The sequence below is a fragment of the Gadus macrocephalus genome, chromosome 7 (genome assembly GCF_031168955.1).
Source record: "Gadus macrocephalus chromosome 7, ASM3116895v1".
In the NCBI taxonomy this organism is placed as follows: domain Eukaryota; kingdom Metazoa; phylum Chordata; class Actinopteri; order Gadiformes; family Gadidae; genus Gadus; species Gadus macrocephalus.
Genome location: NC_082388.1, coordinates 18,599,718 through 18,613,711, shown reverse-complemented (window position 1 = coordinate 18,613,711; position 13,994 = coordinate 18,599,718). Strand labels below are relative to the sequence as shown.

The 13,994-nt window shown below is 40.6% G+C and overlaps 1 protein-coding gene across 5 annotated transcripts in view; it reads right to left on the bottom strand.

Annotated features, from left to right (window-relative positions):
* The window catches only part of ntm (neurotrimin), a 274,362-nt gene that overhangs the window by 33,500 nt on the left and 226,868 nt on the right, over positions 1 to 13,994 (bottom strand). For all 5 annotated transcript variants that reach the window (XM_060057160.1, XM_060057159.1, XM_060057162.1 and 2 more), the window contains one exon: positions 3,602 to 3,834. In XM_060057160.1, the coding sequence (XP_059913143.1) occupies positions 3,602 to 3,834 (233 nt within the window). The remainder of the gene's footprint in view (positions 1 to 3,601; positions 3,835 to 13,994) is intronic.

Sequence of the window (13,994 nt, the reverse complement as noted above, 5' to 3'; positions counted from 1 at the left end):
CCCCACAAACACCGACCAACTTGGTGGCAGAGGCCTTCGGGCTAAAAGAAGAAAGTAGACTTATGGCAAGCCAACATGTTTGAAGTCCCCAGCACGGAATCTAGGCGAGGGAAAGGAGGGCAGGGAAGCTGCTCAGTGGAGTGCATTGGACAGCTCAAACGGCATGGCAAATATACATAGTGTTGACAGAGTTGACATTCCCAGTCAACAAGCTCATGGTCTAAGTATTAGTCTAATGGACGGGTGTTTACTGTCACGTCTACCTAGGGCAACCAAAAATGGGTTCCTTTTTTTTGTGTTTTGTATTTATAAATATGTATACGTATTTATATGAGGAATGGCACGGTTCACATAATTGAAGGTTCGGTTTGTATAACGGTCTTGGGGGTCACGGTTTTCAGTTCAGTACTACATGTTTTTGTTTGTTTTGGTAAAGCAGGAGATGACACAAATTCACTTCTTTTTTTTTATAATTCAATGTAAAAGTGGTGCTGCACCACCATGTAATATTTTAAAGTAGGTCGCTGTCGCTATGAAGAGGAGGAATTAAGTGGCTTTCGGATCCACTCTTGGTCCGAGTCTGACTCGGTTACAGCAGAGCTTCAATGTAAGGTGGTATGGTAATATACTCCATAACAGGAGTATAACCTGTTATTAGTTAGGAGCCTGTTAGCCACCTGTTATTATTAGTAGGTAGAGGTTTTTGATATCGTAGGAGGCGTGTGAATGAACGAGGAAAGAAATGTTGAGAAGCTGGCGGTAGAAAGAAAATAGTGTACATGATGTGGACGTGACAACGGATATGCCAATTCTGCGACAAAGCTGCAAAAAAAGAGGTGGAACCAATTTGTTAGGGTACCACCAAAATAATATGTTAGTGGAAATAGTTTTTTGATGCAATGACCCGAACAATACACACTTTCCCCGAAACGTGAATAGCAACCAAACAGTTCTAATTATTTTCTAGAACCGTTCCATCCCTAATATAAATATTTTAAAGTAGAACACATTATTTGAATTAATAAAAACTGCACTTTTGAGATCAATTTATTTTAGAAGAGCAGGCCTAATGACAAATATAAATTAGAAAACTTAACCAAACATAAGCAGATATGTCAGATATGTGTATTTTTGCAGAAATGTATAATTATACAGTCTAAGAAATCCATTTAAGTAGAATAAATGGATTATTAGAAAAAAAACAAAAAACAGTATTTTCAACTAATTTACACATATTGAAAGTCTTTTTATACGGTCCATGTGCAATCAACCCACAGCCAAGCTCAGCTGGTGACACAGCTTCTGACCTGCTTTGGTTTAGAAGGATACCCTTCTAAACAGCCAGCATTTTAATGATACATCCAAGGGGATATTTTGAGACGTGACGTATGCTGGTGAACTGCGTTTGAGCTCAGCTATTGTGCGTGCTGCAGCCTGACTGTTTTGCTTGGAAGCCCAGTCTCCGGGGCAGGTATACACACCGCTAGATACACAAGACTCATGCAGATGATCACTTCTTTACTTCACCGTTTCTCATCACATATTCAGAGCTGCATAAGCCAGTACTGAGCTTTGTTGTTGGTTTTAATACACAGCCACAACAAAAGCGCCGTGCTTCTTTCAATTTTACTTTCCGTTTCAATGTTGGGACATACCTGACGAGCAGTCATTATTGTAAAACATGTTGAACGATGGGGTACTGCACCTACCCGATATTACAATATTGTCTATTTTATAAATTGAAGATAACTAGTTATCAGTGTTAGTGGGTATACACTGGGCTGGGCAACATATTGATATTAGATTGATTTAGTGATATGAGATGTTCTGGCAGTTATTTTATTTGCCACTCAGTCATTATATCAACAATGGAAATGATTATTTACCAGAATTTGTATTGTGCAACTATTTTGTGAAAGCACCAAGACATTCCCACAATATTGTCACATTATCAATATTGAGGAATTTGGTCAAAAATATCAATATTTGATTTCCCCATATGCCCAGACCTAACTGGACAATATATGTAAATGACACATACTGTTTGTGTTTTGCCAGAGCAGAATGTGTAATTTTGCCTCAATGGCTAATTGCCAATAATTCTGTATGTAAATGCAAGCATTGTATTTGTTGAGAATTTGAATGAATGTTTGATTCAGAATACACATCAATTAGAAAGTAAACAGAAGGAGCTAAAACTGTTCTGCACTGCAGGGGGCCAGCCAAGCATAAGAAAAGCGTGCACCCACTTCTCCTTTGTGTGAATCTGTATTGACAAAAAATAAACTTCAATGTCGAACACAAAAAAGATCCAATACATTGCAGTATGTTCCAACGCAGGAGAACTATGTTTTATTTTATTTTATTTTTTGTGTTATTGAGCTAGGGTTATGGTCAGGGTTATTGTGAACGCTAATTAGCCTGCTAACCAAGGTCCATGAAACTTGTCACTTACAGTGATAGCTCCGGCCTACACACGAGTATGAAAGAGCAAGAAAGGTCTGGTGCACGAGGAGTAATTTGCTCATTCCAGTGGTCTCATCCTGACAAGGTCAACTGTCAAGTTGTAGATGCTTCTAGTAGCACATTAGCAGCACAGAAGGGCAAGTACATAATGTGTTTTAAGGGCCAAACACACATAAGAGCTACCATAAATACAACAAAAGCCCTGCGGCAACAATGGTGTGGGATTTTATTTTCCTTGTACATCTTTCCACTCTTTCAATGGCGCTATCCTCGGTTACGTAAGGTTAAGAAAGGAAGATAGAAAGAAAGATGTTTTTCAATTTTTTAGGTTAATTTAAAAATGTTCTTCATTTCACAGCCAGGGAAAGTGATAGAATCCCTACAGGAGATTGTGAGGAATTGGATAAATTAAAGATTTTGATCAGGTGCATTTCTCTCACAACAAACTCCTTTCTGCTGCCTTTGCGGACCATTGTATGTAAACCTGCATTCATCAGCAGTCGGCGTTTGTTCTGCTGTGCCCTCATGTGCTGAGGCTAGGGAATGACACGCCATCAATCATATTCACTAAGGACACAGTGACTTGGAAAGAAAGGGACCCAAATCACCCTCTTGTGCAACTCTGGTAATGGCAAAATTGACAAGTCGATTAACAGGAGTATTTTTTTACAAATATGATCCAACTTACAATTCTGTTTTAGATCTAGACTAATGCACCCCCAAACACATTGTTAGAGGAACAACATGTTATTACAGCGATACATCTCCCTGAAAAGAACCAGCACCACAGTAAGACAAACAAAGCCCCTTTAAAGCTAGAGAGAGAGAGCGAGAATGAGAGAGCGAGTGTTAGCAAGAGAGAGGTAGCGGGAGAGAGAGAGAATGAGAGGTACCGAGAGAGCAAGAAAGAACGAGAGCTAGCAAGAGAGAAAAACAAGAGTGAGGAGAGAGAGAGAGAGAGAGAGAGAGAGAGAGAGAGAGAGAGAGAGAGAGAGAGAGAGAGAGAGAGAGAGAGAGAGAGAGAGAGAGAGAGAGAGGAGAGAGGAGAGAGAGAGAGAGAGAGGGGAGTGAGGAGAGTGAGAGTGAGAGAGAGAACGAGAGAGAATGAGCGCGCACGTGCACGTGGGTGTGTTACCTTGCACGAGGATGTGCACAGAGGTGGTGCGCGGCCGGCTGCTGGTCTGCACGGCGCACACGTACGGCCCCTCGTCCGTCATGTCCACGTCCACGATCTTGATGGTGAACTCGTCCTGGTTCAGGATGACCAGGCTGACCCGGGGATCCACGGACCACTTGTCCTCCCCGGCGTACAGTATGCTGGAGCGGTTCAGCCAGGCTGTGTGTGTGACGATGTCACCCTGAGGACACCTGCAGCACAAAGGTGAAGGGAAAAAAACCACTAAAGGTTTATGATGACGGAGAGTAACTATGTGGGAAGAACTACCACAATACATCCGGGGAGAACTGCCCAGAACGATGGGAACTAGCTGGAAATTAAAAACACCATGCATAGATAAAGGGATGTATGGGTCATGCTTCAGCACAACCTCATTTTATATGTATGCCATAAAGAAAAATCTGCAGAAAAACTAAGGAATATATGTTAACACATTGACACATGATAAAAGGACAGATACTGTATACTGTACTGAAAAGGGTATATAGTTGTGGGAATGTGTGGGGATGATGGCTGGTTTGAGCAGCCTCACCGACCGACACTGCCAACATAGTTTACCAAACGATTAGTCAATAGAATAATTGTATACACCAAGCCCAAAAATGTTTATGCATGACACTAACCAGTGCACTTGGAAAATAGCCCAAACAATTTTTTTTACGAGATAAGCCAGAGGACTATTATTCACACAGATATGATTTGCATTTTTACTTCACAGCGTCTTTAGGCTTTTCCATTTTATTCTTCACTTTTTATTCTGTTTTCAGTCACACAACAATTAAATGTTATTGTTCACAACCTAAACAATCTTAATCATCTCATTTTACTACCCAAATACTGCCAATTAGTACGAATAAAATGTAAATGCTTCAGATTCAGCGTTGGTCCGTTCTTTATTGTTCCCCGATATCATTGCCTGGTAGAAAGGTGTACATTTGGCTTCAACGTTTTGCAAAATTAAAAATCCCAATAACTTTCCAGTGATACAGGAGCTGGTTTCTTAAGGTTTTCATGGCAAACACAACAGTCCACCACAAATGCTGTGTTCAGGTAACAACCAAAAAACACACATTGCTGAGAAATCCCCGATGGCAACTCGGCTATTGTAACCTCTGTAGTCCAACAATAAACTTCAACCCGCCCTCCTGAAAACAGGCAGTGTTATTTCCTAAAATAATAATACTTATCCAAAGTAGTTTTTTCTTTTATATGTCCCTATGTGTGGATGGTTGGGGGTTCACAGAGCAAAGGTCGCTCTGAATGCGATCCACCACATCAACGGGGGTCAGAATGGCACGTTGATAGAAGGAGAGGACAACAACAACTTTGCGGCCGAGAGGCTCTTGGCTCCATTTGTGCTGTCACAGCTCTGGCGGTGGCATCAGTCTCTTCCACTTCAGCGGCACCGGGGAGGGTCAACGGTATCCGAGGGGCATTTTTGGCATGATGATCGAGAAAAGGGCGAAACGTAGTGACTGAGCAAAGGGAGTTTTGTCCGCTATGTGTGTATGTGTGTCTCGGTGCATGAATGCCGGCGTGTTGAAAATCGATTGATACAAAAAGGTATTGTAGAGTAATGGACCGTAGGGGAAGCAGTTACTCAGTGATCCATTCACTGTTAACCTTGGACTCCTTATGTGATGTTCATTGCTAATGTTTTTGTACATGGACATTTTTCCCGGAAATTTCCTGAATGCATTTCCGAGAACCTGGGTGCCCATCCATGCATGGGCACAAGCAAAACTGTAGTGCCTGCTTTATAATATAAAATAGTCATCTCAACAGAACTACATAAAGGAAGTATATGCCAAACTTAAGTCACACAGTACTTAAAGGGGCAGTGAATATGTTGTTATTTGATCTTCAACATAGTAATCTCTGCATTTTATCACCATTATTGAAATAAAACCATATTTGAAAGAAAACAGGCGTATAATGATATGTTTCTGCCGGACAAATCAATTAATAAATGTTCTGTTCTGCTCTGACTGCAGGTAATGTTCTTTTGTAACGTCCTGCCTTATAGTGTCCTCTTGAAGTCACGATGAACATACACACACACACACACACCACAATCTAATAGTGGCGATACGCCTCCATGTAACATTTTTAAATAGGCATGTGGTGAAGAAGACATTTCATTTCTGAGCCACAGAGCTCTGCATCCCGTACTAAAGAAGACCAAACCCACCGAAAAAAACGATTTTAGGTCTTGTCTGTTCTGGGTTGAATATAATGAATGGTATTGGTGCTGAGATGCGCACCCAGGTTTTGAGCAGTGCTGGCAGGTATAGCGGGTCTGTATGGCGCCGCCAGTGTGAGCATTCTCATTGCAAACACGACCCCTTTAGGTTCCAATGAACACACACTGCTTTGATCATGAAACTAAAATGGTGATTTCTACATTGTGCAAAGTTTCAAAGGAATTGCACCGCAGCACTAGCGCCATTCGTGAGCATACAAAGTAACAAGCTATTCTAGATGCTTCGCCAGAGAAGAAGAAGAAATCACAGCAAGAAGAAACTGAAGATGAAAAAAATAACAGCCAATTAGCGGCCTGTTTTTATCAATAGGCATAGCTTTTTGTTATAGGAGGAGGAGGAGCTCGAAGAGATGGTACGTGAGGAAAGAGATGTCAAGGTACTGGTGGTCAAAATAGAAAAATACCCCCTATGCAATCATCTAATAAAGGGCTGCGACCAAATGTGCTAGGGGGGGCACTCAATTAAAAGGTTATTGGCACCTGTGCCAGCAGTAGAAAATACACATTGTTTACCTGTGTCCTTGCCAGGCAATTACTCTCAAGAAAACCTTGCTTTAAAAGGTTCTGCAACAATTTTCCACTTAACAGCATTGTAACCCATTAGTGAAGTACCCGCTTCCTATCTTGTTATTCTTACCCAACACAAGGTTACGCAATGTATGATTTTGAAAATGACCTATGAAAGAAAATGATAGAATATATCTATAAAAAAAAACAAGTTAATAGGATTCTAGTGTTATGTAATTTGTATTACACACACACACCCCCACCCACCCACCCACACACATTACATTTTTAACCCAAAACATGTTTCAATGTATAGCTGGGTGTAACATTAAAATCAAACAATCATACGTAATACAGGCAGCCCATAGGTCAAATTTGACATGCAGCCTAAAGATGCTTGTTATGTTGAGATTCACCAGTTCTTGTATTTTCATCGGAGCTGCAACAGCAGAAGTGCAACAACTGTGACTGGAGCACTTTGTAATACATGGACCATATCACATCTGACCCCATATCATCTTGCTAGTACACAGACACCAAAAGGATATCCCTTTCTGATCTTTAACAGTAAGTCTGTGAGGTTCGTTATACAACAGTTAATAGATTGTCGTTTTAGTGTTCATAGGAAAACTGTAATTACTTCTGGTTCTCGCCAATTACAAACCCACCTACACTGGCAGGAGGTTCAATGGCGTGAGTAGGCACACAAGGCCTGATTATCCTCCCACTATACTCACAGGATCCTCACACAATCCATGCATCCCCACAACAGCGAGCGGCGAACGGAAGGCGATTCTTTGATCCAAATTGGATTTGTGCTGCAAACGTGATCAAACTCAACACATGAAAAAAGCGCAGGAAATTCCAGCGTCTAGACTCTGTGTGCTTCAATAACTGTGTGCAGAGTGAACATAAAATTGTTTTTTTTTCCTTCTCATCTACATGCACGTCGTGCTGGTGGAAATTGTGAGTCTTGAATGTGCTCGGATGTACTATTTCTGCCGATAAGACAAGATGTGCAGGCAGCGAAGTCTCTCCTGCTGTACCTCCACTGCGCTCCACCTCAAGACCGCCGGTGATCCGCAAGAGATCAAAATGAACCCGCAACCTTTACCATTGGGTTTCACTTTCGCTTCACAAAAAACAACACAATGTAATCACAAAGAAGCTGAGAGCGTTTATTCGAAGTTCATCGGGTACAGAGGTGCACAGGCGGGGACAATTACGATGCTATGCCTGATGAGCAGGGGCCTACAGACAATTGTTCAATATTATCATTATCCTATTGTACACACACACACACACACACACACACACACACACACACACACACACACACACACACACACACACACACACACACACACACACACACACACACACACACACACACACACACACACACACGTCGTTTATATATTCTCGCGAATCTTTGCCTTCTAGGTAATTGTATTTGCACTGTAACAAGGCACTTCAGTGCTCAGATTGACCCCGTTATACGGTGCATTTGACACATTAAAACACTTTGACTCGGATAACCGGGGATGTCGAAGATGCATTGGGTTGTACAGGAGAGGTAACGCCATAAGGTGCAGTAATGTTTTCTCTTCAGGATCGGCGCTCGTCTTGGAAATGTAAATTCTTTCTCCATATATTAAAGATTTTGCACTCAAAAAAAACCTCCCCGCTCCCGAGGCTCTAAGTCAACATAGACTTAGTTTTATTAAAAGAGGTTCAGTAACAAAGTCGATGGAACAGTGTCTTAAAGAGTCCAACTAATGAAATGGTGAATAAAATAGATTAATTATTCGATGAGAGTTGGAGAAAAATGTTCAGTAACACTGCAATAAAACTCAACTAACAATATATATTTATTACAAATAATAAAGCAAGGGTTTCAAATAGGGCATAGAATTATTGGTTGCATAAGGAACTGTACAGAATAAATAAAACTTCTAGACAGGAAGCATATATTTAGATATGAAGGGAAACTGAAGCATATCATGCATGTAAATATATATGTATCAAGCAAAGTAGGAGGAAGGCCGCACTATGAATAAATCCGGTTTATTTTTGCACAGACATGTTTCGGCATGTGCCTTCTTCAGTGTGCTCTGTGCAACAATGTAACAGTGTAACGTCTTGAATACCCACACCCATTAACACACCCATTGACAACAGCCAATGGTATTTAAATGCTATGCAGTCAAATAATGTAAATAATGTGAAAAATGTCCATTAATGAAAATAATTACATACATGTGTACATACAAATGAACATACAGAATATACATTGCATTTATAATACAGATATATGCATAAAATGTTAATGTGTATATGAGTGTGAGTGTGAGTGATATTTTCTCGCTAAAAGTGTCAGCCACTTCCGGCTGCAATGTCATACATAATCGCATGTTAGCTCTAAGCCACTCTTGTTTCCAGGGCACACTGCAGGCTCACCTGTTTATAACCATTAAAGAAGGTGGTTTAAGCGCTGTGACATTTTGAAATGTGCCCTCATATAACTTCCACATTGGCTGTGCTCGCGGAATCCTCCAGAGTGCAACAAAAAGAAAATGAACAGCTAAATATTTTACACACTATACTCGGCGCCCTTATCACTCCTGCACAGAGCAGCAAACAAAATTTAATCCAAACTAATGTACAACCCTTTGAGACTGGAGGATGTGAAACTGGGAGATTTGAGATTAGGAGGTGAAATCTCAGCCTTGAACAAACAACTGCTTCAAATATCCCCTGGGCTTTTCTGACACTAATGTGTGTACGTAATTAAAAATACATGACATTTCTTTCTGTACAATTGGATGCTGCCAGTAGACAGAGTGCTGTGACCATATCCACTTTCATGTTCTTCACATGAAAATATTTAAACCAGCTCAGTACTGCCCAAACACGATCCCAAGATGAAGTGTAGAAGTCCATTGTACAAAAGGCCCAGATGTTATACTAATGTATGTTAATTGATGTTATGTAGCTTGCTAAATATATCACTAGCTAACTTGTTGATTTGGGTTAACCAAACAAAGATGGCTGTATCTCACAATGGAAAGCCTGCGCTCAGGTTAAATGGAAAGAGGCAAAAAATAATAATTATAGATTGAGTTACAGCAGGCTAGAGCAAATACATATGTGAACTCATACAGTGAGTGCTATTTCAATTTAATAGCAGCCTTGCCCCAGTGACTTGCTGGAGGAGGTGAAAGCGTTCCCCTCATAGATTTAGTTTATGCAGGTTGATTAAGCACCAACACACTCGGGAGTAATAAATAGTAGTAAAATATAAGCCTGGACTGGTTCCAGGGAGCGCTACTATCGCAGCCAGTCAGCTCATCATGGTGATGCTGAATGCTCTCGCCCATTGAGCCATAAACGATTGCTGTGCTAGATCATGTTGCCACAGCCATATACTTCTATTTACATGCACTGGGCTCACCCAATGCACTGAAACCCCATCAAGGCACAATAAAGGAGGTTTCTGGGCAAAAAAGATAGTGGGGAAAAGGGTAGGAAAAGGTTTCGTATACGGGCCGTATTTCAGAACGCCTGCATTTAAGAAAGCACTATAATGCAAGTTGAGCCCCAGTTTCATCAAGGGTTTAAGCAAAGGCCAAGGAGCAGGACCTAGGACAGCCCCTCTTTAGGGAAAGGCTCAGGTTAGGCCTTTTGCTGGTTAGAAATGGAGCTAAAGCAGCACTCTCATCTGAAATCAATCACGAGAGTTGTACCAGGTAGTCTCCCTTGCACCAAAGCATGATGATGCAGCCAAAGACCGGGCAGGGAGAAAAGTGTTACCTCAATGGGGTTCTATTGCACAAATCCGACTTTTCCTTGCCCTTGCACAAATATGTTGATTTAGGAATATTGCAGACGGTGGAAAGCTGAAACTTGCCATGTCGTTTTTCGGTACAGACATAAAGACGCTACTGAGAAGATGATCGTGATATGAATTCAGCCAGCAGCAACGTAGTTTGTTATTCTCCTCAGCACTTCCTGGTGCCGCATCTTGGCCCATAAAAATTATGAATAAAAATAAAATTCTCCATCTCTTGTCTCAATAGTGTAGCACTTAAAAGCAGTGGCTTTGCTTATTTTATGAATTGTATTCCTTTAAATGATTCTTGCACTTTCATGGTATATCCTTATTGTCAAATGCACTTATTGTAAGTCACTTTGGACAAAAGCATCAGCTAAATAAATGTAATGCAATGTAATGGTCTATAAAATGCTCCAGACCACTAGCGACAGTACTTGCGCAGCGTGAAGTAGCAATTCAAAGATGTTGGGGACATGGCACAAAGAGAAGCAGAAGAACAACCACTTTGCAATTAAAACAAAAAAAAGGAAGCAGAAATCGCTGTTCAGAAGACTAGACAACCAGGACAGAGTTGTTTGAAATGAATTCCCATTGATAACAGCCTATTTTCAGGGGCTGGTAAGTTCAGGGCGAGATATCACACTACTGATGGTGGATTGGCAGGCACACATTGCTTTCCTCTATATTTCAGAAACATGGTTTTGAATATGTTTAAATGATAATAAAAGTACTTCAAAATGTCCCCTTTAACCCCTTTATCTTTAATTATTAATACGTATATATAAACAATGATTTGATCTAAATTAATCTGTTTCCGTTTTGCAATTAACCATGTGTGCAACCCATCCTTACCTCACACACTAGATTCAACCACTATATATATATATATATATATATATATATATATATATATATATATATATATATATAGGTACAACTGCATCCAGGAGAAAATCTAGTAGCCAACAAAAACCTAGACCATTATACTCTCCCATAACACTCACGCCGTCAAATAAAGGAGATGAATGCACTACATCACTGCTCCACTTTATCTGCCCCCCAAGCCTGCTAAGGTCAGAGGCATGTCACGGACAGAGCCGGTTCTCCCTGGTCCTGGCACTCAAAATGAAGCCTCAAATGAGGGTTGGGGGTTGGGGAGTATGGACACGTGTTTGGAGAGCGGGATCATGTCCTTAAGGGAGGTGTCACTGGACTCAATACAAACAAGTGTTTTCTAGTGTGATTCTATGTTCCCCCCAATTTAACCCAGTTAGCTGTGAACTCGCCGCTCTCCTCTGTTTTCCCATTAAGTACACAGCAATGAGAGACAAGAGTGTGAATGGGGAGAGCGGGTGGGATGTGGCCAGTGGGCTCTGTGATGATAATCGAGGCTCAGTGTCGGGCTAAGTGTATGAGCTTTGCTTAATTGAGCTAGACACAAAGCCAAGCCGGGGAGAGAAGCACTGCTATGAATAATATTAACTCTCTTCCCAACTCTCTCTCTCTCAGCTTCCACATCAGGCCAAACAGTGTGCCATACTTCTCGTGTTGCATGCATTTCTTTTTTTGCACAGTTAACTGCAAGTTCATATGAAGAACATGCAATTAAGCTGGGAAAGGGGAAAAAAATGTATTACGCTTTTGTCTTTTAATCGCTGTTATGAGTCATTCTTGAAAGTCATAAACAGCAGCGTTAGCCGTTTCAAATCTGGTCTGTAAAAATAGTATGAATTCGCTTATGCTAAAAGTTTCCTTTCTGGGACAAAGGCAAGGCAAAATACTCAAAAAGCCCTTGACATTAGCAAGGACTTATGCCACCAATAGGCAAATCCTTCAACTATCATGATGGCTAATATGATACAGAGAGAGCCTGCTAAAAACTATTAAAAGTTTCAGGAGAGAAAATAATAATTGTTGAGGCATTCTTTGAGTGTAAAAATGTAATTTGCACAATACTCTTTGATCCCTGGTTAATGCTTATCAAGCATATTCTTCTGGTTTATTGTGACCATTTAGCGAAGCAATAAAACAATTCTTTGCAGATGGCTAATAACAATAAATGCTACAGATGATATTGAATATTAATGAGATCTGGTCACAGACTAGTGCAAGGCGCTCAATTAAGTCGGATTGTTTCCATTGTTGGTTGCTAAATGGTTACTAAACGACCATTCACCATGAGAGCACACCCTCATAGTGGCCGTGCATAAACCATGAGTGACGGATGGTAAAATAACCACGTTTTCTCACAGTAGATCGGTTTTATACAGCAGGGTTATATGCGTTATTGGAATAGAAGGGCTGAACATACCTGCACATAGGAAACTTACAAGGTAGGAAATGGACGATGAATGGAGCCATTCAAATGGATAAGTGGTGTGGTGCATTGAACAGCATGGCATGAACTTTGAACCAGTCAAAGCCACAAAGCCACAAATGGATTAGTGAAGAGAACAAGCAGGAGAATCAGACTTGATCAACTCAGTGAAAGAATTATCAACCAATTCTAAAATATTTGTATACTTTTTTTGACCTATTGCTCCAGTGTAACAAAGGAACAGCTTTCAATGAATGATCTCCTTAAATTAAACTGGGTTACATCTTTCTCTAATTCCCCTTACTGCTAGGTCCCACGCAGGTTCAACACAAATCAATGAAAAGAACAGTCTAGAACAGGTGCCTCCATCTTTTGAAACTGTTTGCCGACCTTGTAGCTGTGACAATGATGATGAGTGACAAGAGAGTTGGCTTCGCCGCGTCAGATGACAAAATGCAGTATATCCACGCCGGCCATTGTTTTTCTGTCTGTTGTGCACCTGTTACTGTGTATACAGCTGGCATCAGTGCTCTACAAGTTTGTGTTTTATAGTTTTGTGACGTCTTGAATGCTTCAAACACTGGAGAGAGGCACATAGACTGGAGAAGCATGTAGTCTAAACTGACTGATGCTTTATGTTGTCAGTCTTCAGACAGATGCGATCCATGCTACCTTAAACAACCACGCAGTATGCATTTATTGCATTGTGAAAAAATACTCCTCAAACATGCGGGTTTCTGCAATTACAATACAATCGCCCAAACCCGCAATTGTAGGTAGTGGTACAAAGGAAGAATTGGACACACACACACGCTCACACTCACACACACACAGACACACAGGTTCCTTTTCAGGAAAAAAATATAAATAATATAATGTGATCATAATAGTTAAAGCATAATGTCATAATGTTAAGAGGAAATAAAAACACTTGGTGCCCCGTGGCCATGGGCGTCTTTAACAATTGTTCTGTTTAAATGTCATGTTTTCCTGTTGTTTATGCACTGTTGTTTACATGTGGGAACAAATTCACTCTCTGGTGCACAACAAAGAATAACCTGAACACGAAATGGGTTTTGTCCTTACTTAAGCACAGAAACATTGGAGGAAACAGTAATTTTTAAAATAAATACATTTACTCGGCAAATCATGGCAAAATTTGCTGATAATTTGCGGAACATTTTGAAGAGAGGCTAATTCACCAAGGTTGCTCACTCCATTTATGTGCATACGCTAAAGGGAAAAAAGTGTTGTGAGATTCGACTATGAATTTATGCAAAACAGTTACTTTGCCTCGAGTCATGCCTTTCAGGAGACACATAGAGGAAAGCTTTTGCACTCTGAGGGTTTGAGAAACCCCATGATCTGTTGAGACTCAATCATTCTGTGGCACACAAATTAGAAAGTCTTTGTATTCATGGAGAATACT